Raw genomic sequence first — 26,506 nt, 5'->3', positions numbered from 1 at the left:
TTACTGCAGCTGTTAAAGGCAACATTTGGATTAACAACTCCTGAACCTCAGGGAGAACTATTGCAAACAGTTTTTACTATACCACTGCACTTTTGTTCTTGGCACAGGCAGAGGGAATGTTGCACACCTTCCCAAAGGCTCTGGGTTCAATTTGGTTTGCTTATTGTGCAGAATCTGATGGTGACAGAGCTGTAGATTTACTGAATGTCAGGTCTTCACATTCACCAACAGTGTGTTTTAGTGGCAGTAAGAGATGTACTGTTGACTTCTGCCATTCTGTTCTTGATGATGCCTTTGGTTTAATGTTGTACGAGTCTGACTCAAACCATCCCGTCGCCATTTCGCAGCTTTCAGTTTGGATGCAGAACAGCCAGACTATGACCTAGATTCAGAGGATGAAACGTTTGTGAATAAGCTGAAGAAGAAAATGGAAATTACCAACCTGCAATTTGAAGAGATGATTGATCGATTAGAGAAAGGCAGCGGACAGCAGGTAATTTTATCAGCATGTTGGTAATGAGCAAACAATAGGGTGCAATTATTAAAATGTGACAAATATGGATCAGTAACCTCTTTAACTTTTGATTTATTTGATACTGATTTAAATGTTTTTATAATTGCAACACTCAGTGAAGAGATTTTATTAAGTGCTTGTTGGGTTGTAGAATTTGGCTTTTTTAGTGTATTGTTACGCAGGATTGACAGAATGTATCACCTGATCATCTTAATGTCTGGTGTGGTTCTACAGCTTGTCAGTCTTCAGGAGGCCAAACTGCTGCTGAAGGAGGATGACGAGCTCATAAAGGAGGTGTTTGACTACTGGAGCCGCAAGAGGAAAACCTACAAAGGTGGCTCCCTCATCCCCAACGTCAAACAGGAGAAAAGGGATGGCTCCAGCACCAGCGACCCCTATGTGGCCTTCCGCCGACGGACGGAGAAGATGCAGACCAGGAAGGTAGGAGGTCGTTGTGACAGGCAAGCACTAGTATTTGTAGCAGCTTTTCTACTCTGAATGCATTTACTTGTCCTGTGCCTAAAATGACTAGCATTCTCTTTGGAGCAGCATGGATTTAAAAAAAAAAAAAAATCCTTCTCCATGATTCGTTAGTTTCCTCAGTGGATGTAACAGTTCAGTTGCACCAGAGCAATAATTTACACTTCATTGAGTAGTTATTTTCAAACCTGTGGTGGAATAACAACTAAAATCTTGAATAATCTGATGTTACTCAATGTGCAGAATCGAAAGAATGACGAGGCTTCATATGAGAAGATGTTGAAGCTGCGCAGAGACCTGAGCCGAGCAGTCACCATTCTTGAGATGATCAAGAGGAGGGAGAAAAGCAAGAGGGAACTGCTGCACCTCACGCTGGAAATTGTAGAAAAACGGTAAGAAAACAATAAATTAACAGATGCCATTTAAATCCCAGGAGCTTTGCAGTGGGTATTGATGTTGTTTCACCCTACTTCATGATGAAAGAGTGGAGAGCAAGAGAAGAAATGCCTTGAGGCCCATACAGCCTGTGTTTAAAACCAGGTTCTGTAACGTGAAGCGGATGAGTGTCTATGTCCCTCTGCATACGAGGTCTATTAGAAAAGTATCCGACCTTATTATTTTTTTCAAAAACCATATGGATTTGAATCACGTGTGATTACATCAGACATGCTTGAACCCTCATAGGCATGCGAGAGTTTTTTCACGCCTGTTGGTTACGTCATTCACCTGTGGGCAGTCTTTGAGTGAGGAGTGGCCCACCCTCTCGTCGTTTTTTCATTGTTTAGGCATGACTCAGAGACTGCTGCTTTGTTTGATCAAAATTTTTTCAAAACTGTAAGGCACAACTGAGTGGACACCATTCGATAAATTCAGCTGGTTTTCGGTAAAAATTTTAACGGCTGATGAGAGATTTTGGTCTGGTAGTGTCGCCGTAAGGACGGCCCACGGCACCTGACGGCGATCTGCGCTTCGAGGCGGCAGCGTCTCACCTTTTCAAGTTGAAAACTTCCACATTTCAGGTTCTGTTGATCCAGGAACTCGTCACAGAACAGAGAACTTTCAGAAGAAGTCGGCATGAGGAGTATATTCGTACATTCCATTGTTAACGGACATTTTGTAATGAAAGAACATGCGGGCAGAGTCGCATGTTGGGCCGGACCCGACCGCGGGGGTTCGCGATAGGAAAAACACCTCCGTTGGAAACCTTAACGAGCAAGTTGGAACATGCCCAAGCTGTTAAACAGTTTCTCAGTTACTCACTTGTTGAAAGCCATCAAAAGCCGCCTGAATTTTACAAATGGTTTTCAACACGGAGGTGTTTTTCCTGTCGCAGCGCACACAGATTTGCCGAGTCGTCACGGAAACGACTCGGTGAATTTGCGCGCACGTCTTTCATTAAAAAATGTCCTTAAACAGTGGAATGTCCGCATAAAGTCCTCATGCTGGCCTCTTCTGAATCTTCTCTGTTCTCTCACGACGTCCTGGGTGAATTAAGCCTTAAATTAGGATGTTTTCAGCTTGAAACAGGCCGACGACGGCGCCTGGAAGCGCTGCACGACGTCCTGCTCTGTGGGAAGTCCTTACAGCGACAGAAACACCCCATAATCTCTCATCTGCCGTTAAACTTTTCACCAAAAACCAGCTTAATTTCTCGAATAGTGTCCACTCGGATATTCCTCACAGGTCCAGAAAAAATGTTGATAAAGCAACGCGCGCCGTCTCGAGCAGCGTGTGAAACAAAGGAATTCAGCCGAGAGGGCAGGACCACATCTCACTCAAGGCCTGCCCACAGGGAAATGACGTCACCGATGCGTGAAAAAACTTGCGCATGCGCACGAGGGTTCAAGCATGATTGGTGTAATCGCACGTCATTCAAATCCATATAGTTAAATAAAAGGGTTGGTTTATTATCTAATAGACCTCGTAGATCACTGGTCTATCTCAGGTTACTCTCCAACCAGGGCTGGTAACAGTTTACAGCAGGGTGGAGTGGAACAATGGACACACCTAGAATCAAATCCTGATCTTTCAGTTGGTAGTTTGACTCCTACACCACAGAGGTAACTGCTCAGCATTATGATGAAAGTAAATCCAGTTAGGATTCTCCAAGGTTGTTGGGGAATAATTTGTTATAAGGTTCAGTATTGAGCCCACATAAACCCGGGTGACAGTCAGATCTGCATCTTGTGTTTTGGCTGCCTGATGTGGTTAGCCCACATATTTGATTAGACTTTTGTTTACTCGTCACATATAGAGGCTATTAGGGCACGAGTCTGGAAGATTGATAATATGAAGGCACAAACCAGATGTGTTGTGTAAAGTCAGGCTTCAGTGCTTGTGTTAATTGGGGCCACAGTTATGTACACTGGTTGGTATGCTTTATCAGTTTTAACTTTCACTCCATTAGATGTCAGCAGTAAATTAGCTCAATGACACCTCAGTTATAGTCAATAGCTGCAAGTGGATTTCTCTTACAAATCTGTTTACATTTTTTTTAAACTCTGCTCTCAACTGATCTTTTCTACAGTAGAGCGTTTGTGATCCATCTGTACATGGCATTCGAATGGAGTGAATTTCCTCAGCAAGTAGCTGTCAGTGGGATCTTAAATTGGACCCTTTTCTGTGAAGTGCTTTTGATTTGTACTGACATTTCAATTTCCCCTTGTTATCCCCGCCTGGTTTCTGGCTGCACTTTGTAACCAGATTGGACCACTCTATTCTCACTGAATGCTTCACTGCTTCATGCCAGCAGAGTGGCCCAGGTGTATGTGTTTGTGTGTGTGTGTTAGTCACTTGAGTGTCTTGGGGGGTACTTTCCTTTAATTCAACAAATGTTTTTAATCTGTGTTTGGTTGAGATGCATTGTAGGCAGGAAGCATTTGCCCCAGTTTATTCATTTTTTTAAACCAGTTAGTTGTGCCTCACTGTGTGTCTGCAGATATCTTTGATCTTTTTCACACGTCCTTGAAGAAAAGTTTATTTTTACATCAAATTGCAACATTGCCATGGGCTTCCAGACCACATGCCAAGCTGCCTGTCATCAAAATATTGAAGTTGTGAACTATATATGCAAATTTGTCTTATTACTGTAGCACAATATACAGTAGTTTTATTTTTTGGTTACCGACTGGTGCTGAGTTTCAGTACGATTTGGGAGTTGGTGTTCTTATACTTGAAAAATTGATTTTTTTTTTTTTTTTTTTTTTTCCCCCCCCCTTTTAAAGTGGTTCTCTGAATACACAGTGGGTGTGTCTATGGGTGCTGCCTAGAATGGGAGGCCTCATGTTGCTGTGATTTTACCAACTAAAACTACATTTTCAACATTTGATTCTGTGAGTCTGTTGTATAACATTTGACAGCACACTATGGCTTGCACGTCACAGTTTTGATTATTCAATTCAATTTCAATTTATTTTCTTTATATAGCGCCAAATCACAACAGAGTTACCTCAAGGCGCTTCACACAGGTAAGGTCTAACCTTACCAACCCCCAGAGCAACAGTGGTAAGGAAAAACTCCCTCTGAGGAAGAAACCTCAAGCAGACCAGACTCAAAGGGGTGACCCTCTGCTTGGGCCATGCTACAAACATAAATTACAGAAATAATTCACAGAACAATTCACGGACGAATATACAAGAATTGCTGTTGGTGCACAGGACAGGGAAATTATTAAAGGAAATGTCACTTTTTTACATGTTTGTGACAAGTAGTTATTCAGAAACACAGTTTCAAGTTGGAGAGAATTTTGATTTTAGCGTTGGGGTTAGAACTTTGGTTAACTGATGAATGGCACATTCGAGTGGTACTGACATATATGTTCCAGCACTGTAGCCACATTCGGTGTCTATAAAGTCCACAGTTGTGCATAGTTTGTATTATTACGGGGCTGGTTATTAACTTGTTAAACCTTTTTGTAAGCAGCAAATGTAGATATGTTTGGTTTTTCAACGACTCAACCACTTGTCACCATTTGGATTTTGCCCGTCAGGAATGCAATGCCAGACTTTGGCAGTGAGGTGATGGCAGAGGTGCTGGCGCAGCGAGCCCTGGTGAAACCTGTCTACACCATTCCCATCATTCCCTTGTCCAGCAGCAACCAGTACAGACACCAGGACCACTTGGACATGAAGGACCACAAGAAAGTAAGATCATACCTCATCACAAAACTCTGGCTTGCTGTTGTTGTTGTCAAGAACAATATAGAAATGGAACTCCATCATTCTAGCTCCTGGTGAATGTGGGTGTTGCACAGAAAATCTGCAAAATACAGGAAATACATAATTGCCTTTGAGGAGGTAATGTTTTGGAGAAGGGGTGTGGGTTGGGTGAAGGAAAACTGGGTTTTGTTGTGGCTCTGGATCTACATGTAGACACCTTTCTGTGATTGAGAGTTGAGACATTTTCATCAGTAATGAGGGCTGAACCTTCCATATCACCAAAGGGTTGAAATAGCCCTGGACCTTATCTCCGACTACTGGCTTTATCTGCCCCAGGCAGTAAGGCAGGCGTTACTGTTGAGTTTCTGACTCACTTAAATCCAAAACATTTAATAACAAGTTGAGATGCCATATGGCTAAATAGTGTCACTTCATTACATGGCACCTTGTTGACCTCTGTGTCACCTCTTCTCATTATTACTTCATTAACTCCAGTGTCAACAACCCTCCCCCTGCTTTATAAGGGAGAGCTATGTTACCCCCCCCCCACCCGTTTTGCCAGCAAGTTGACTCTTGCCTATTGTGTAGAAATCATTTTTTAGCACCTCCTCCTCCCTTTTGCCTCTGTGCAGTCATCATTGCTTCCATCAGTTTGATACTGAACTTCTGTACTGTAGAGTGCTGTGTTGTTTTTGCTTTGTTTATCTCCTTTAAGGACTAAAAGCAATTTAGCTAATCTTTGCGGTGTTGGGTTCTGTTCAGTCTGTGAGGAGGTGTCCCACAGGGAAGTTGGGGTGAGGGGTGTCACAGTGTGGCTTGAGGAGAGGGGAGAGCAGCCATCTGGTGAGGCAGCAGCATCTGGCACGTGCGGCATATCGGTGCCTCCCTTACTCATTCTTGTTTCTACACACTTAAACTGTGCAAGAACCCACAACACCTGACTACATCATCACAGTGTTGCACACTTAGAATCCTGATGGCACCAGTTGTAGTTGAAACATTTTAACATCATTCTCTCCTCTCAGCCGGAGAAGATGGAGGCAGTGCGAACCAAAAGGAAATATGAAAAGAAACCTAAGATCCCCCCTCTGTCAGCGCCTCAACATTCAGGGCCTTCTGTGTTCAATCCCAAGGACCTCAACCAGTATGATTTTCCCAGTTCGGATGAAGAACCATACTCACAGGTAACATGATTGGTTCAGATTATACATGTCTTTGCAGAAACACACACATTCAAATTCAGTAATGTATGGAAAATGCAAATGTATACAAAAGTAAATGATTTGTTAAAAGTAATTAAGTAGCATTTGTAATATTACCATCAGAGCACTCCGTTTTCACTAGTTTCCTCGCAAAAAGAAGAAAAAAGTTCAACCTAACAATGCATTCGTATGATCTTGTCAGAGTTGGCACTTATAATTTCCAACTTTATATTTCATGAACACTCCTCTAGTCTTGCTTTCTAATTGTAAGGTGGAGCTGGGTTTATTTTGAATTTTGTTGCATGTTCCGATGGGCCATTAAACACGAACAGATTTTTATCAAGTAAAACTTTCTGTACTGGAACAGATGCGTTTCCATTTGCTCTGTAGTTTCCATATGTTCAAATCAGAACCAGGTTCCCTTAAGCCCTGTCCTCTGGTGCCCCAAATGAAGTCATTGTGGAAGTACAGTGGAAAAAAACACAATCATCTTGTCACTCATTGTAACTGATTATACTGCCTGGTGAATTTTGATGCACCAGGTCAGTTGAAAGTTCAGCTTTGCTTTTCGTATATGATATCTGATAGTCATGTCTGCCACCTGCTGGATGGTGAGTGGATGCTGGATAGATTGTGGTAAATTAGGAACAGCTGTGGTTCACTTTACATGCATATTTTGTCTGCAGCCTCTTGAACGTTGTGCACATTGCATGCTTGCCGGTGCACTCCACTCACCACATATGCGAGCAGCCACACAGAGAAGCGTGATGCCCACTGTGTGGGCAAATACGAGACTAAATATACATCAGAACTGGAAGTAAAACCAGAATTAAGGGATTGCTGGATTATGCGGCTTGGAGTAGGACCAGAATCATTTGGTAGTACTGGAAATTGCCGGTGGTAACCTTGAAATACTGTTCAGAAATGTTTTGAAGCCTGTTTAGAAACATGGTGAACATTCGTGCCCGCTGGACTGTATCACATCTGTGCATCTTTTTAAAATAATGAATTTCATGCTTAAGTGGGTACAGTGAGTGCAGTAGCGGTACGTGAAAGCACGTGTTTACTTGTGTTCAAACATTTTTGGTATAATTTTAAATATGCCTGACTGTGGCTGGAACATTTTAGCCTTTCAGTAGTTGGCAGGTGTTAAAAAGTTTCTCATTTGTAATGTATTGATCTTGTTGTTTTTTAGATTCATTCAGGTTCCTCAGATGCAGAGGAAGAAAATGATCCAGATGGCTGCTATGCGTTTAGGAGGAAGGCTGGTTGTCAGTACTACTCTGTGAGTCCCGTGCTTCTATTTATAGCCCAAATAGCAGGCTGGGCACCTTACACACTCTGCTGGTCACAACAGTGCAATGACGAGCATTTTCACTTGTCTCTGTATACTCTTTATTTTCATTTATCTTGTTTTCTCCTCATCATCTTTCAGCCTCGTCCAAACCAGTGTGGCAGCTGGCCCTGGGAAAGCCCATCAGATGGCGGGCTTGGTGAACCACGCTTCCGCTACTGTTTAACCTCACTGAACGTACCACGGCGCTGTGTAGGTTTGGCGCGGCGCCGTGTGGGCAGAGGAGGCAGGTGAGTTCACTCTGGCTCCCGTTTCGCTGCCCTGGAATTTAATCAGCTGTGCTTTGATTTGACTTCACTTGTTTGTGGCTTTTGTAGTACAGACGTTATTTACCATTCTAGCTTGTTGGAAGACAACAGTGTTTTTTAAGGGTGCAGACTGTTCAAATTTGTTATACTGGCTGGAAAACTGTTAATGGAACCTAGCTTGCTTGTATGACTCATAGACACATGACATATTGTGTAGGTTTGCACTGACTGTGCAGTGCAGCTTTGTCTGATGTCATCATTAATAAACACAAATGGTTGAACAAAGCATTACTCGTAGACATAGCCAGCGGGTTCATCTGTGTCGAACCAGTTGGGTCAGGTTGTCGTTTTCATAGATACACAGGTGAATAACAGGGTTTTTATATTGAGTTCTTTCTGTCTGTAGTAAATCTTATCAGATGCCCTGAGGGAAGGGAAGCTCCCGGACACACAGTCTCCTCAAGATATGAACTTGAGATTACAATACTCAATCATGTTTGAAGCAATAATGGCTACAGCATGTATTTATTTCATCTTATCTTACATGATTTGTGTTTTTCAATAACTTATTTTGTTTTTCTCCATTATGATTTGATTTTGTTGGTTATATTTCAGGATGTTGTTGGACAGAGCGCACACAGGACTAGACGGCATCTGTCCAAGCCTGGACTCTGACCCGGAGCCTGAATCACTCGCCTCATCGCTTCCAAGCTCTCCTCTCCGCAACTCCAACACCAGTACCTCAGAAACCAATACCTCGAACCCAACCACCTTCGCCGACCCTTCCTCTTTATCGCACTTGTCATCGTCATCACCGACACCTGTGGGCCTCTGTCAGATTCTTTTGAACATTAAATCTTGCCGCTGGAGGCACTTTAGACCACGAACGCTATCTCATAACCCTTTGGGTGGGGGAGACTTGTCTCGCAGAGGATATAAGGATTTAAGTCGGACAGTGTCAGGAATAACCCGGACTGTCGTTAAAGGGGGCAGGTCTCAGAACCGCACTGGCCCAGCCCACGCACCTGTCAATGGTAAGTTAATGATCTCCCGATATTGTTTGGTGGCCTATTGTCTGAGCACACTCATTTCAGAGGTCCTCCGAATTATTATATATATATCACATTAGCCCGATTTGCATTTCCATATCTAAATTTAGTAATAAGTGGCATATTGGCATATTCTAAAAATGTAGTAAGGTTAGACCTTACTTGTGTGAAGTGCCTTGAGGCAACTCTGTTGTGATTTAAATTACACTGCTCTGTTGGGTCACACTTAAAGCATTCTTTATATGAGCTGTTGTGATGGCATCACCTCTGAGCTTTTCCTCATATCTTTGCCAATTGTCTGGCTCCAGAGCTAAAATACAAATAGCCGTCATGTTCATTTCAAGCAAATATGAATAAATGTCTTTACCAAGCAGTAAAACATGCTGAGTAAACAACACCCAGGCAATGGAATAACAGCGCCACGCTGCTGGACTCTCATTATTTGTGGCGTCATCTCGCAGTGTTTTTTTTATTTGACAATTTATTCATCAACCTTCGTCAAAGCCTAGGGTTCTCGTAAGCGTTATGACAGCATAACAGCCTGTTAAGGCCCGTTCACACGGCACTTAACGAAGAGCAACGGAGACTAAATGAAACAAGAAATCTGTGCTTTCATTGACTTTTGTCTGTATCGTTTAACCTTCACGCAGCTTCGTTCCTGCAGCTGGCGCTTCGTTCCTGCAACTGGCGCTTCGTCAGGATTTTTTTAATTGTCGAAAAATTTAAATGACTGCCACCGAGAACCTCAATTCGACGGCATTTAATTTTGCTATCATTCTTGATGGTTTCTTATTGTTTGCTTAGTTTTTGGAATGTTAGCTTTTAGTTAGACTTCGTTTGACGAGCTGAATGTTTTCATACAGTGCAGAAGCCACCGGTTTGTGAGCACTGCTGCTGCCGCTGCGTTCTTGTACCGTTAGAAATTAAAGGGCAAACTCAGCCTGTTTGTGTTTTTTTTTTTTTTGTTTTTTGTTTTTTTTCTCTCCCCTTCAATCTGGGTGGGGGGTCAGCTTATCTGGGCTCAGGCACCTTATATAGGCCAGAATTAATCTTTTATGTGGATACAATTAATTATTTTGCCAAAAATAAAATGAAAACCACGGTCCTGCCACAATTAACTGCTGAATTTGAAACAACAAAAAAGCCACGTAATTTCCAATGGTACGTGAACGCAGCAGCAGCAATCGCTTCCTGCATGCGCTTATTTTTCTATTAAATATAACAATATGAGTGTAGGAATGACAACCCAGCCCTTCTGTACATGTGGCAGCAGGTACATGATTCAGATGATTATATAATAGCTGTTCTGGAAGGCAGAATTCACGTTGTTGATCAGCTGCCCCAAGTGGAACCGCACATGGGGGGTCAAGGCGCGGCGTTCACACAGACTGATCAGTTTACTGCTTTGATTATATATTCAATTATATTAGCATGTGTGGTTAGTGTGGTGGTGTTTCTTTGTTTTAGTTTTGGTTTTTGTTGTTTTGTAAAAATGAGGCATCTTATGAATGTTGAGAAAGCACTTCAGTTTTTTACATTGGAGGAAGACAGCGCACAGTACGTTGTCAGTCTGAACCAGACAGTGACAATTCTGATGATGGACATGATAACTCTTTTGTTCTGGACGAGCAACCAGAGCAGGTAGATCCACCGATGTGTGCACAGATCTCCGCAGTGGGTCGGATCGCACGCTTCTATTTGCACTCTTCTCCAGGACTCAAACGCTACAGAGCTCCGTCCCAGCGCTGAGTCCTGGAACGCAGAGCAGGATGCAGACACACTGCTCCAGCAGTGGCTTCAGGCGCATTTTGTTTAAAGCATTGAGATCAATTAGGTTCGGTTTTGTTCCTCTTTCGTTTCTTTTGCACTCTTGATTCGCAGGCTATTCGGTGATGGGAAAAGTCAAAAACTCATTCATCCACCTTTTCGCGACGATTTGTGACTTTTTTACTTTTTTCCCTTGGTTCAGGAATCGTCGTATGCCATGTGATCAGGCCATTACACTGCTGCCTGAAAAAAACTACGCTGCAGTTGAGCTGTTACGTTTTTATCGAGGGTGTAGAGGGAAAATGATCATTTATTTACGTTGATTGTGGTCTCGCTTTCTAATTCAGAAGCAGAGTCCATAATTTTTTCTTCAATCTCCGCCAAAGCCATTTAAAGATGTCAATCGTGACTCACCTTTCTGCTGATTAAAGTTGCTAAATGGGACTCTTTTATTTTGTTGCGGGCAGAAGCGAGAAACATCCACAGTTTCACGCCGGACAGTTTTAATTTGTTCATCATTAATGTGCCTTTTTTGTGGGGCAGCCAACGATGTGGTTCTCTGGCGTGGACTGGAGCATTAATATTCCCAGTTTGCTGGTTTGTAAATTGAAGTTACTGTCCCTCGTGTAAAGGAAATCATAATGATCATATCCTCCGCTTCGTGTGCGTGTGTGTGTGTTGTGGGATTTTATGCGGCTCTCTGCTGAAGTTCGAAAGAGAGCTCATTCTGGAATCAATAACTTCAAAGCAAATCGCTGTTTTAAAACAAATGCCACCCCTTTCCAAACATTGCAATACAGACAAACTACAACCGATCAAAACTGTTTTTCCCCAAAATGAGACATCCTCCATTCTTTGAGTTACATTGATCTTGACGTGCAGCCGGTTGCGAGAACGGAGGTTGGGGAGCGTCAACAAATTAACACGGTGAAAGGAAGTACTTTGATGAAAATCAGTCAATCAATCGATCAATCAATAGCGTCACATTTATCGTTTGAGGTGCCAACAAACTTGCATCACACATCAATGAGCTGGTTGTACTACAGTACTTAGATTAGAAGAAGATACTATTATATAATTTCAGGGATTTTTTTTTTTTATTCTAATAAATATGAATAATATCTGTTATATCTTGTAGTGTAACCAGACTCACAACAGACATCAATGAGCTCCTTCTGGTTGTACTACAGCACTTAGATGGGAAAATAAACTTTTATGTAATTTCTGGGAGATTTTTTTTATTCCAATACATTTGAAAAAAAAAATGTCTAACTTTTTATTTATTGATTGTAGTGTAACCAAACTCATAATATTGTAATAATTTTAGATTTAAAATCTAAAAATATAATGGTCTAAGTTATTTCCAGAGCCATTTGATATACTTAGAGTGTAAATTATACGAGGTCTGTTAGAAAAGTAACAGACCTTTTTATTTTTTTCAAAAACTATATGGATTTGATTCATATGTTTTTACGTCAGCCAAGCTTGAACCTTCGTGCGTATGCGTGAGTTTTTCCACGCCTGTCGGTTGCGTCATTCGCCTGTGGGCAGGCTTTGAGTGAGCACTGCTCCACCCCTCTCGTCATTGTTTCATTGCGAGGAAAAGGAGGAATGGAGGAACAGGACAAGTTGGGACATGCCCAGCTCTCCACAATTTCTCTTATACTTACTCGACTGGTAAGCACTGAAAGCCGAGATAGGCATGTCCCAACTTGTCCTCTGGCACTCCGAAACGGAGGTGTTCCTTTGTCTCGCTTCATCAGCGAATCGGTCATGACGCGCGGCTTTCCATGACAAATGATGGGGAAAAAAAAGCCCAAATCATTCCGCCATTTCCTCACAATGAAACGACGATGAGAGGGGTGGAGCAGTGCTCACTCAAAGCCTGCCCACAGGCGAATGACGCAACCAACAGGCGTGGAAAAACTCACGCATGCGCACGAAGGTTCAAGCTTGGCTGACGTAAAAACATATGAATCATATCCATATAGTTTATGAAAGTTTTTCCTGTGGCGGGCACGCCGCGCCGGATCCGTCCACACATCTTTCATTAAAAAAATCTCCTTTGACAGTGTAATGTCCAGATAAACTGCTGATTCCGACCTCTTCTGAAAGTTCTCTGTTCTCTCATGACATCCTGGGTCAACGGAGGCTTAAATTTGGAGGTTTTCAGCTTGAAACAGGATGACAATGTCGCCTCGGAGCGCTGCGCGACGTCCCGCTCCGTGGGAAGTCCTTACAGCGATAGAAACAATCCAAAATCTCTCATCAGCCGTTAAAATTTACACCGAAAACCAGCTGAATTTCTCGAATGGTGTCCACTCGGATGTGCCTCACACTTCTTGAAAAAATTTGATCAAGCACAGCGCCAGTCTCTCAGCAACTTCTCAGACAATGAAAATCCGACGAGGGGGCTGGACCACTCCTTCCACAAGGCGTGCTCACAGGCAAATGACGTCACCGACAGGCGTGAAAAAACTCACGCATGCGCACGAGGGTTCAAGCTTGGCTGATGTAATCACACGTAATTCAAATCCATATAGCTTTTTTAAAAAATAAAACTGTCGGTTTCTTTTCTAATAGACCTCTTGTGTGTGTGTGGGGAGAGAGACAGAGAGAGAGAGAGATGTATTGTCATTACAAGTGCAACAACAACATATGCATTAGCAGTCAGTACAGGATGGATCAAACCATCTTCCTCCGTCCTGTGCGCACTGGTTGCGAAAAGTCCTGGTGCTGTCCAGAAGGCTCACAAGAAAATAAATGTAATACTTTTCATGTGCTCATAAAACACCAGAACTGAACCCAGTGCATGTCCACAGGAAGCCTACTTTTTAGACCTCCGTGCGTTGGCTGCCCTTGTCGTGGGTTAGCAGTCATCGTGCGATCGGGTTGCCTGTATCCTCCCGCGGACTCCCCCGCCGCCACCTTGCCCTCCTGGGCACCCCCGACGGCCGCTCACAAAAAAACACACACATCTTTGGGCTATGACTTCAGCTCAGACAACACCATCTGCTGAATTTAAGCAGCATATTAAATAAATAAACAAATGCCGATGATTTTATTACATGCTTGGTGGACGCAATGAGAGAGAGAGAGAACAATTCATAGTTGAACATCCACTTTTCCTTCTTGCTCTGATGACTAGCGACAATATGTGCCTTGATTGTCAGTATATATTGCCGCTTGGGATGATTTGTGCCACGACATTGTGCCAGTGCCTTTGAAAATGGCATATATTGTCGTGGTAACAATATATGCACTGCGTCAATATATGCCCTAACAGGACTTTGAAATTTTTTTTCCATCTTTCACTTCATGAAATATTTGTACCATTGAACTCATAAACATTCATTATTTAATATTTACTCCATTTGTGAATGGTTTTAATATTTGTAACAGTCTGAACTGTTCGCATGAGGACTGCAGCTTTCAGTTGTTAAGACAATCAATTATTTGACTTTTTGCCAGGAAAAAGGGGGGCAAAAATTACCTATTTTGAACACCCACATTAATCCTGTTGCAGCTTGTTATTGGGCATGTTTGATTAATATGTAATGGAAAATATACATTAAATGGGTTTTTCAACGTTAAATTTAAATGGTCACAAAATCTGAAATCCAGATCAGATATGGATCAAACTTTGTCAATCGATAAACTATATTATTATTTGGCTATGACAGTTTGTGTGCTCTGATTGGCTGGCTGATTTCAGGTCTTATATTTTCCCATATCAGACAGTTACCATGTCAATTGGTCCAGATTGTGTATCAGATTTCATATCAGATTCGACGTAAATACGGTAGACATTGTGAAGCGAGGGCAACAGAGAGTGTACCTCCTTCACAAATTGAAGTCCTTCTCTGTCAGTTCTGTTATTATGGGTCGTTTTTATCAGTCCTTTATTGAAAGTCTTTTATGTTTTTCTTTCATCTGCTGGTTTCCTAGCCTGGCACTGAAAGATAAAAGTAGCTTGCATAGTATCACAAAGACATGTTCAAAGATCATTGGAGTGGAAACCAGAGACCTAGCTAGTTTTTGTGAACAGCAAATGGTGAGGAAGGCAAATTGTATTTTGTCTTCTCCTGGACATGTGCTGGCAGGTGAATTTTCTTTGTTGCCTTCAGGCCGTCGTTATGTTTCACCTGTCTGCAGGACGAATCGGTTGTTAAAATCTTTTATTCCTTCTCCTATCCGTCTTTTAAATTCCTTGTAAGGTGTAGATGTATGGGTATGTGGATGTAGTATGTTGCACATTTTATGTGGATGTAGTATGTTTGTTTTTGTTTTTTTGTGATGTGCCGGTATGCAGGCTGCTGAAATTAATTGCCCCTGGTGGGATGAATAAAGTTGTCTAAGTCTAAGATTTGCGACTTAGGCAACAAAGAGGACCATTTTCCGAGCAAATTTTATTACACTGATGAGTTTGAATTGGAGGAATTAACAGCAAACAAGTTCAAAGTGGACATGCAAAATGAAGACCCAACAACATGAAAACACAGCTCCAAACAGCTATATAATGAACAAATTATTAACCTTGCTTGCTCTGTCTGTATGGGAATATTAAACAGAGGTCTTGTATTTTACTGTACAGACCTCGCGCTCTGTTAATACGCGCTTTTTTTCTCTTTTTTTTTTGACAGCTATGAATTTTTGAAAATTTGTTCAGTGTTAAAGGATAAGGTTTTTTTCCAAGAATTTTTGCCTATCAGGATATGAATCTCCTGTTAAAAAAAAAATCAATCAATTTTATTTATATAGCGCCAAATCACAACAAACAGTTGCCCCAATGCGCTTTATATTGTAAGGCAAAGCCATACAATAATTACGGAAAAACCCCAACGGTCAAAACGACCCCCTGTGAGCAAGCACTTGGCTACAGTGGGAAGGAAAAACTCACTTTTAACAGGAAGAAACCTCGAGCAGAACCAGGCTCAGGGAGGGGCAGTCTTCTGCTGGGACTGGTTGGGGCTGAGGGAGAGAACCAGGAAAAAGACATGCTGTGGAGGGGAGCAGAGATCGATCACTAATGATTAAATGCAGAGTGGTGCATACAGAGCAAAAAGAGAAAGAAACACTCAGTGCATCATGGGAACCCCCCAGCAGTCTAAGTTTTTCAGCATCACTCTGAGACGAGACCTTTCTAATTTTAGAGATATTGTGTAAATGCAAAAAAGCAGTCCTACATATTTGTTTAATATGCGCTTTGAATGACATATCCTGATCAAAAATGACTCCAAGATTTCTCACAGTATTACTAGAGGTCAGGGTAATGCCATCCAGAGTAAGGACCTGGTTAGACACCATGTTTCTAAGATTTGTGGGGCCACGTACAATAACTTCAGTTTCATCTGAGTTTAAAAGCAGGAAATTAGAGGTCATCCATGTCTTTATGTCTGTAAGACAATCCTGCAGTTTAGCTAATTGGTGTGTGTCCTCTGGTTTCATGGATAGATAAAGCTGGGTATCATCTGCGTAACAATGAAAATTTAAGCAATACCGTCTAATAATAGTGCCTAAGGGAAGCGTATAAAGTGAATAAAATTGGTCCTAGCACAGAACCTTGTGGAACTCCATAATTAACCTTAGTCTGTGAAGAAGATTCCCCATTTACATGAAAAAATTGTAATCTATTAGATAAATATGATTCAAACCACCGCAGTGCCTTTAATACCTATGGCATGCTCTAATCTCTGTAATAAAATCTTATGGTCAACAGTATCAAAAGCAGCACTGAGGTCTAACAGAACAAGCACAGAGATGAGTCCACTGTCCGAGGCCATAAGAAGATCATTTGTAACCTTCACTAATGCTGTTTCTGTACTATGATGAATTCTAAAACCTGACTGAAACTCTTCAAATAGACCATTCCTCCGCAGATGATCAGTTAGCTGTTTTACAACTACCCTTTCAAGAATTTTTGAGAGAAAAGGAAGGTTGGAGATTGGCCTATAATTAGCTAAGATAGCTGGGTCAAGTGATGGCTTTTTAAGTAATGGTTTAATTACTGCCACCTTAAAAGCCTGTGGTACATAGCCAACTAACAAAGATAGATTGATCATATTTAAGATCGAAGCATTAAATAATGGTAGGGTTTCCTTGAGCAGCCTGGTAGGAATGGGGTCTAATAGACATGTTAATGGTTTGGCTGAAGTAACTAATGAAAATAACTCAGACAGAACAATCTGAGAGAACGAGTCTAACCAAATACCGGCATCACTGAAAGCAGCCAAAGATAACGATACGTCTTTGGGATGGTTATGAGTAATTTTTCTCTAATAGTTCAAATTTTGTTAGCAAAGAAAGTCGTGAAGTCATTACTAGTTAAAGTTAATGGAATACTCAGCTCAATAGAGCTCTGACTCTTTGTCAGCCTGGCTACAGTGCTGAAAAGAAACCTGGGGTTGTTCTTATTTTCTTCAATTAGTGATGAGTAGTAAGATGTACTAGCTTTACGGAGGGCTTTTTTATAGAGCAACAGACTCTTTTTCCAGGCTAAATGAAGATCTTCTAAATTAGTGAGACGCCATTTCCTCTCCAACTTACGGGTTATCTGCTTTAAGCTGCGAGTTTGAGAGTTATACCACAGAGTCAGGCACTTCTGATTTAAAGCTCTCTTTTTCAGAGGAGCTACAGCATCCAAAGTTGTCTTCAGTGAGGATGTAAAACTATTGACGAGATACTCTATCTCACTTACAGAGTTTAGGTAGCTACTCTGCACTGTGTTGGTATATGGCATTAGAGAACATAAAGAAGGAATCATAAGTCAGAACAAGATCTAAGATATGATTAAAGTGGTGGGTGGACTCATTTACATTTTGAGCAAAGCCAATAGAGTCTAATAATAGATTAAATGCAGTGTTGAGGCTGTCATTCTCAGCATTTGTGTGGATGTTAAAATCGCCCACTATAATTATCTTATCTGAGCTAAGCACTAAGTCAGACAAAAGGTCTGAAAATTCACAGAGAAACTCACAGTAACGACCAGGTGGACGATAGATAATAACAAATAAAACTGGTTTTTGGGACTTCCAATTTGGATGGACAAGACTAAGAGTCAAGCTTTCAAATGAATTAAAGCTCTGTCTGGGTTTTTGATTAATTAATAAGCTGGAATGGAAGATTGCTGCTAATCCTCCGCCTCGGCCCGTGCTACGAGCATTCTGACAGTTAGTGTGACTCGGGGGTGTTGACTCATTTAAACTAACATATTCATCCTGCTGTAACCAGGTTTCTGTAAGGCAGAATAAATCAATATGTTGATCAATTATTATATCATTTACTAACAGGGACTTAGAAGAGAGAGACCTAACGTTTAATAGACCACATTTAACTGTTTTAGTCTGTGGTGCAGTTGAAGGTGCTATATTTTTTCTTTTTGAATTTTTATGCTTAAATAGATTTTTACTGGTTATTGGTGGTCTGGGAGCAGGCACCGTCTCTACGGGGATGGGGTAATGAGGGGATGGCAGGGGGAGAGAAGCTGCAGAGAGGTGTGTAAGACTACAACTCTGCTTCCTGGTCCCAACCCTGGATAGTCACGGTTTGGAGGATTTAAGAAAACTGGCCAGATTTCTAGAAATGAGAGCCATAAAAAGTCATAACAATATATGAAAAATTGTGGGTTACAGGCTGTTCACAAACAGGGCTGAAAACATAATGTTTTCAATGTTAAAATCAAATATCCGTGAAATCCGCAATACAGCACATTGGTAATGAGGTAATGATCCAAGTCCATCCTTTCAAATGCTTGTTTTTCAACTGTGTTGAATGGCTGCATCTCTTTAATTATGAGTAACATTGTTTGATTGTGCGTCATTCGATGTGGTGGTGTTTCTTTTTCTGTTTACATTGTCAGGCAAATGCATAGCTAATAGCGAACTGTTTGGGAAGATGGTGGAGAGGGTGGTCTCTTTGCATTGGTCTGAAGTTTTTGTTTCAGTTTGGGGAAACACGGATGGGATGTTGATGTTTACAGTGCATTTTCAAGTTGGTTGTATTTCCACTTTATGTTGGCACTGTTTTTAATCAAATTCAACATATCGACTCCTTTGCGTTGGGTTCTCCTCCCTCAGTTCGAAATGTTCCCACACCAGTGGAATTAAGCTTTGAAACAATGCTCAAAATCTTGGATTAGTTTGCTTGTGGGCAATCTGGCCTCTGTGATCCTTGTGACAGAGTTGGTAGTAGGCCACACGTAATAAGTTGACACTGCATTAACTGCTCAGTGTTTTCGGGTATTTTTTCTGTCTCGCATGCACATGCTATCTGTACCAAATTCTTGAATGAGTATGCACATAGGTGCTGTGACCCTTCTGAACTACTTAAAAGTAGGTCAGTCAAAACCATGTTGCCTCCATAACTCAAATACCTGTCCTGTGTTGAGACACTTATGTGTATGCTTTCATACTTCTTCACAAGAATTTTCACAGGCTGAGTTACACAGAAGTATGCTTATTGTAGCACAGAGAAGATATTCACTTGGAAAACAAATTCTTTCTAATCCATGTTTTCATTCAGGCAAATACTTTGTTCCTGGCGAACGTTTTCTCATAGTAATTACTATGAAATGATGTGGAGTGTGTAAATTTTGTTTTACTGTTTGTCAGCCATGTGGAGTTATGAGAAGATGTTTCATTGTTTTTCAAGAGCGTCTGATCACGTCTCTGCACGTTCAGTGCAGGAATCAACAGTGTGTTCCCCAAGGCCACAGCCAATAAAGTCTCCATGTATGTTACGTAAAGCTGCCAGCTATTAGGGGTGTGAGTCTTTAAGTGGCTCACGATTGGATTGGATTTGGATTCATGGCGTCATGATTCAGTTAAAAAGTGATTTTTGATTCTTAAACAATTAAGTAGATAGAGGTGCTAATTTCAAAAAAAGAAAGGTGGTGTGGCAAATGATGCCATGAAAGCAAAGTGTGTTATGTAGTTTTACATTTGGAAAAGGCAATGTAAACAAAAGCAAATCTACATATGAATAAAGGTATTGGCTTTCCATGACTCTGGATGGGGCACAGGTCTTTTGAAATGAAGCAGGCAGTGGATCTTATTCTTTTTGCACATTCAGAACTGACCTGAAGTTTGTTATAGTGATCCAGTGTGTGCACATTGGCTCCTGGTGTTGCAGCTGTTGAACATCTCTGCCAAATACACCCTAGCATTTATTGCGCTTTCTGAAAAACCTGACCTTCATTTTCCACAGCTTGCATATTAAATTAATATGAAGCGCCTTCTTACCCGGGATATTATATTTTATATAATGGCAGAGTGGATCCTTGTCATTTATTGATGTTTTGTATGTCACATGACATGGATTTGGCTCGATTTAGAGTGCAAATTTGGTGCCATACGTTTTGTGCCATTGCACTCTGCGCACATACAAGGTCTGTTAGAAAAGTATCGGACCTTTTTATTTTTTGCAATAACCTTATGGATTTGAATCACGTGTGATTGCATCAGCCAAGTTTGAACCCTCGTGCGCATGCGTGAGTTTTTTCACGCCTGTCGGTTGCATCATTCGCCTGTGAGCAAGCTTTGTGGGAGGAGTGGTCCAGCCCCTCGGCAGATTTTCATTGTCAGGAAAATGGCCCGAGCGACTGCCGCTTTTCTGCATCAAAAATTTTTTCAGAAACTGTGAGAGACAGCCAGGTGGAAACCATTCGGAAACTTCAGATGGCTTTCGGTGAAGATCTTATGGGCATCACACAGATTAAGGAGCATTACAACCAGATTAAAGACGGCCCACAGCGGCTGAGGGCACGCCGCGCTTCGAGCGGCCATCGAGAGGCTGAAACGACCAGATCATTTCCAAAGTGAAGGCTGTGTTAATCCGGGACGTCGTCTGACTACCAGAGAAATGGCAAGAGAGGTGGACATAGCACTTTTTCGGCACATTACACTGTTACAGAAGATTTTGTAATGAAAGACGTGCGGCAGAATTCGCGCGTCAGGACGGAGCCGCTAATGGCGCAGAACAAAAAGCACCTCCGTGTTGGAAGTCTCACGGGACATGCCCAGCTCTTCCACCATTCGGAAGATTCAGACGGTTTTGGGTGGCTTTTCAGTCGAGTGAGTATCCGAGAAATTGTCGAAGAGCTGAGCATGTCACAACATGTCCTGTGAGACCAACACGGAGATGCTTTCGTTCCGCGCCATTAGCGGCTCCGTGGCGAATTCCTCCGCTCCTGTTTTCATGACAAAATCTCCTTTAACAGTGGAATGTGCCGGGAAAGTGCTATGTCCACCTTTTCTGCCATTTCTCTGGTAGTCAGACGACGTCCTGGATCAACACAGCATTCAGTTTGGAAATGATCTGGTCGTTTCAGCCTGTCGATCGCCACTCAGAGCATGGCGCGCCCTCCGCCATTGTGCGCCGTCTTTAAACCGACTGTACCACTTCTTAATCTGTGATGCCCATAAAATCGTCCCTGAAAGCCATCTGAATTTTCCGAATGGTGTCCACCTGGCTGTCTCTCACTGTTTCTGGAAAAATTTGATGCAGCGCTGCTCCAGCCGTTCAGACATTTTCCTCACAATGAAATCCAACGAGGGGGGGAGGACCAGTGCTCACTCAAAGCGTGCTCACAGGCGAATAACGCAACCGACAGGCGTGAAAAAACTCTCGCATGCGCACGAAGGTTCAAGCTTGGCTGATGCAATCACACGTGATTCAAATCCTTAAGGTTATTGCAAAAAAATAAAAAGGTCCGATACTTTTCTAACAGACCTCGTACACACAAAAAAAATTCACTGCACTGTAAGCCATCTGATGTGGATTTTTTTTTTTTTCTTGCTGCACTGAAGAAGTACAGTCTCTATTATTATTATTATTATTATCATTATTATTATTATTATCATCATCATCATTTTGGTAGTACACACACGCACAAGTGCCGTCCCGCTTATGTGAAAGCACACCACGCTCACACAAGCCTGACAGTGCTTAGCTTTAAAATAAACATGGCAGAGTTTGTTTTGCTGACGGACAACGATTTGATGCACGGCATGGCGGACTTCGTCAGAATTATTTTTGGACTCCTATTTAAAGTTCGTGTTGGTTTGTTGATGTCAAAGCAGCAGCGACACACCAAAACTGGATTAATTTCTGACTGAGGAGATACCAAAATGTAAGTCCTTTTATGTTGTTTGTAAATTAATATAATATAAAATGACAAGGATTTATTATAGCCGTTATACACTCAACAAAAATATAAATGCAACACTTTTGGTTTTGCTCCCATTTTGTATGAGATGAACTCAAAGATCTAAAACTTTTTCCACATACACAATATCACCATGTCCCTCAAATATTGTTCACAAACCAGTCTAAATCTGTAATAGTGAGCACTTCTCCTTTGCTGAGATAATCCATCCCACCTCACAGGTGTGCCATACCAAGATGCTGATTAGACACCATGATTAGTGCACAGGTGTGCCTTAGACTGCCCACAATAAAAGGCCACTCTGAAAGGTGCAGTTTTATCACACAGCACAATGCCACAGATGTCGCAAGATTTGAGGGAGCGTGCAATTGGCATGCTGACAGCAGGAATGTCAACCAGAGCTGTTGCTTGTGTATTGAATGTTCATTTCTCTACCATAAGCCATCTCCAAAGGCATTTCAGAGAATTTGGCAGTACATCCAACCAGCCTCACAACTGCAGACCACGTGTAACCACACCAGCCCAGGACCTCCACATCCAGCATGTTCACCTCCAAGATCGTCTGAGACCAGCCACTCAGACAGCTGCTGAAACAATCGGTGTGCATAACCAAAGAATTTCTGCACAAACTGTCAGAAACCGTCTCAGGGAAGCTCATCTGCATGCTCGTCGTCCTCATCGGGGTCTCGACCTGACTCCAGTTCGTCGTCGCAACTTCGCACAGCCATTGAAGAGGAGTGGACCAACATTCCACAGGCCACAATTGACAACCTGATCAATTCTATGTGAAGGAGATGTTGCACTGCATGAGGCAAATGGTGGTCACACCAGATACTGGCTGGTATCTCCCCCCAATAAAACAAAACTGCACCTTTCAGAGTGGCCTTTTATTGTGGGCAGTCTAAGGCACACCTGTGCACTAATCATGGTGTCTAATCAGCATCTTGATATGGCACACCTGTGAGGTGGGATGGATTATCTCAGCAAAGGAGAAGTGCTCACTATCACAGATTTAGACTGGTTTGTGAACAATATTTGAGGGAAATGGTGATATTGTGTATGTGGAAAAAGTTTTAGATCTTTGAGTTCATCTCATACAAAATGGGAGCAAAACCAAAAGTGTTGCGTTTATATTTTTGTTGAGTATATAAAACAAATAGGGGGTGGTGGCCAAGTGGTTAATGCGCTTGGTTTCAGATCAGAAGGTTCCGGGTTCAAATCCCACCCCACCACATTTCTCCATGTAATGTGGAGTTGCGTCAGGAAGGGCATCCCGCATAAAACGTGCCAATTCAACATGCAGATCCACCTTGGATTTGCTGTGGCGACCCCAAGTGCAAACAAGGGAGCAGCTGAAGGGACTTACTATATAAAACAAATAATGAATGGTTTTACATAATTTCAGTGGAATGACCATTTAATTCCGTGAAAGCTGGAACAAACCATTCAACTCTGCTTCGCCTCGTTGAATGGGATGTTCCATTTTTCACCTCATGAATATTCGTACCATTGAACTCATAGACATTCATTATTGTATAATAGAATCCAAAGAGTACCCAAATGCTTGACTTAGCAGTAGGCCTGTCACAATAAAAAATTTTGCTGGATGATCTAATGACTCAGAAAATGTCACAAAAAATGCAAGTAAATCAAGATTTGTAATGTTTTTTGTTTTATCGTAAGAGCCACAACTTCAGCCAGTTTAAGTTGAAGTTAAATATGATGCAAAATTCATATTTCATTATTTTGTGTTATATTTATTGTCATCTGATTTTTATGTATACGTCATAAATAGCAGTGGGTATCGGGAACAGATTCTTTTCGGGCAAGATATGATTCAATCCACAGCCTTTTTGCTTACAGATTCCCTTTCCCAGCCATTGTTGCGGGAAAATGATCATTTCTTTACATGGATTACAGACCCTGCAGCGGGTCTGTAATCACCTGTTTCTGCAGTGTGGCTTTACTTTGAACCTTGAACCAATGAAGCAGTGCTTCGATCTGCTGCTTCGTTGGTTCATTGTTTCGCTCTTCTTCAGAAGCGGTAACGCCGCTTCTTAACCCCCCTGAAAGCCATTAAAATATATCAATCGTGAGTCACTTTTGTGCAGATTGTTTACTGGGGCACCTGTCTTGTTGCAAGAAAGAAACGAGAATCATCCTCCGTTCCATTGCTACAAACGCTGTACCGCCGAGTCGAGTCTGCTCGGCTCGGCAGACAGCTCGGAATTTGTAACTTCAAAGCGAATCACCATTTAAATCAAATGACACCTCTTTCCAAACGTAATACAAACAATAAACTGCAAATGATTAAAATGTTTTTTTGTTTGTTTGTTTGTTTTTTCCCCTCCCCAAATGAGACAGCCTGTGCTGATGTGCAGCAGCCCAAGACTGTATGGCTGCAGACCTGCAGACTCCAGCAGCCATCTGAGTTCAGCTCAGATATATGGAGAGACATTCATGCCATTAATGTATGAAAGGAAATGCTTTTGACAAAAAGTGCAGATTTTTTTATTTTCAGTTTATGTCCAGAGATCAAGGATCCAGTAACCATTTTCATAGTTATTTACTTTAAGACTCAATAAAATGTTGACATTGAAAACCTGTAAAGCCTATTTGTAATACACAGAAAATTCACAGGAGGTATCGATAAGGAATCAGATCGATAAGCGGAATCGATAATGGTATCTATCAATAAAATCTTATCAGTACCCATCCATAGTCATAAATAAATCTTAAAAAAATTGAAAATTAATATTGGAGGGATATAGCAGTTGCTGCTTTAAGTCATGGTCACATTAGCTAAGCAACATGGGCAAAGTGATGACTTGCCATTCATTTTCAACCAGTGTGGGCATGTTGTAGCTGCAGAGACAATGGTCACTCTGCCACCAGCTAGGCAGGGCCAAAATAGACCTGAAGCCTATTTTTTTTTTTGCAAATACTAAGCGACATGGCACAATGACTGCCAAGCTGAGTGAATAGGCAGAGCAACATCAGCTAGTTGTTCACGTGAACAAACTGATCAGGGGTAGAGAAATCCACTGATCCGAGGTTGTGGACCAGTAATTTTTGGCCTATGTCTAGTAGATATTTTCCACCGCTAGACCGATGTCTAATTAAAAATCTTGTCAGTCTTGTGATTAAAAGTGTTCACAAGTCAGGCGATTTTTTTTTCTTTTCAAACTTAATAGATTCAGAGATTACAACAGACTTTTGGGTAGCGAGCAGTCCAGGCTTGATTTGGAGAGTCAATTTTCGAAAAAGATGACGCAAAAAGCTGTGGACTGCTTGCTAACAGATGTCTAAAATGCAAAGATTTTCAGACGAGCTCTCTGTGTGTGCGGAGCTGCTCTGCTCGCTCACACAGACTGGGAGGGGAAGGGGCTGAAGGGAGTAGTGTGCCTTACTTGAGAGTGCGGTGACATGACTAGTCGGGGGGAAAAACGCTCACGTGTCTTATGGTTAGGGATGCACCGATACCAGTATCGGTATGGTCCCATATTCATTTACTCGTACTCTTAATCATAAAATGTCTCCGATACTCCGACCCAATACCTCTTTATAGCAGTGTGATGTCAACCTCTATGTGGGATTTTCACACATGTTCTGAAATATCCAGACTATAACTGCTACTTTTTTCATTTGTTTTGAACACTGTGGCTTTAACGATGATGTGGCTAATTTATGGATTATTACAGGCTTTCCTGTAATTTACTCATAAGTCAAATACGTCCGTCAGTGCTGTCCACTGATTGGCTGAAACCATCATGCGGAGTAAATTCACACATACAGTAAATAAAAAGTCTTACCTGTTCACTTCAGTGGAATTCATCATCATGCGATGATGCGAAGAAAAATAATCCACATTTCAAGCCTCCAGAACTCAAAACACTTGAGTTCCTCGTGTGGCTGACAAAAGTTCCTTTGTGACTTCGGCACTTTGCGCCACAGTTCCTCCATCACAACTCTGATCATTTATTTAAAGCGGCAATTTGTTTTGAAGTTCTTAATTCCAACCGGACTCTGTCTTGGCACAGAGCCGCACAGCATTTGGAGCTGTGCCAACGGAACGGAGGACAATTCTCGTTTCTGGACTGCAACAAGACAAGAGTCCCAGTTAGTGACTTCAATCCACACAAAAGTGACTCATGATAGACATATTTTAATGGCTTTGAGAAGGGTTAGGAAGCGAACTTGCCGCTTCTGAAGAGCATCGAATCAAAGAACCACGAGCCAGCGGATTGAAGCACTGCTTCATTGGTTCACGCTTCAAAGTGGAGTCGTGCTGCAGAAGCAGTTGATTACAGAGATGCTGCAGGGTCTGTAAGCAATGTAGAGAAATGATCACTTTCCCGACAAACACCCTCAAACGGCTGCTCTGAAGGACCGATAATGGAATCGTTAAGCAAAAGGCTATTGATGTCAGTGGATCGAATCATTTTTTTAATGATACCTGAAAAAGAACCGGTTTCTCGATACCCACCCTATTAAAAACATATAGTTGAACTGTATATAGAAAAACATTATAAGATGTGTTATCTTTATTCAGTCATTTTAAAGTTCAACAT

General features: G+C 41.7%; 1 protein-coding gene across 1 annotated transcript in view; it reads left to right on the top strand.

Annotated features, from left to right (window-relative positions):
* Window positions 1–26,506, top strand: part of LOC117509398 (enhancer of polycomb homolog 1-like) — a 105,183-nt gene that overhangs the window by 41,251 nt on the left and 37,426 nt on the right. The window contains 8 exon segments of the mRNA XM_034169420.1: window positions 348–493; window positions 749–955; window positions 1,238–1,386; window positions 4,983–5,136; window positions 6,177–6,335; window positions 7,549–7,638; window positions 7,789–7,937; window positions 8,571–8,989. Of these exon segments, the coding sequence (XP_034025311.1) occupies window positions 348–493; window positions 749–955; window positions 1,238–1,386; window positions 4,983–5,136; window positions 6,177–6,335; window positions 7,549–7,638; window positions 7,789–7,937; window positions 8,571–8,989 (1,473 nt within the window).

Source organism: Thalassophryne amazonica, chromosome 1 (assembly GCF_902500255.1).
Source record: "Thalassophryne amazonica chromosome 1, fThaAma1.1, whole genome shotgun sequence".
In the NCBI taxonomy this organism is placed as follows: Eukaryota; Metazoa; Chordata; class Actinopteri; order Batrachoidiformes; family Batrachoididae; genus Thalassophryne; species Thalassophryne amazonica.
The sequence above is the reverse complement of the archived record's forward strand: the minus strand, read 5'-3'. Positions and strand labels throughout refer to the sequence as shown.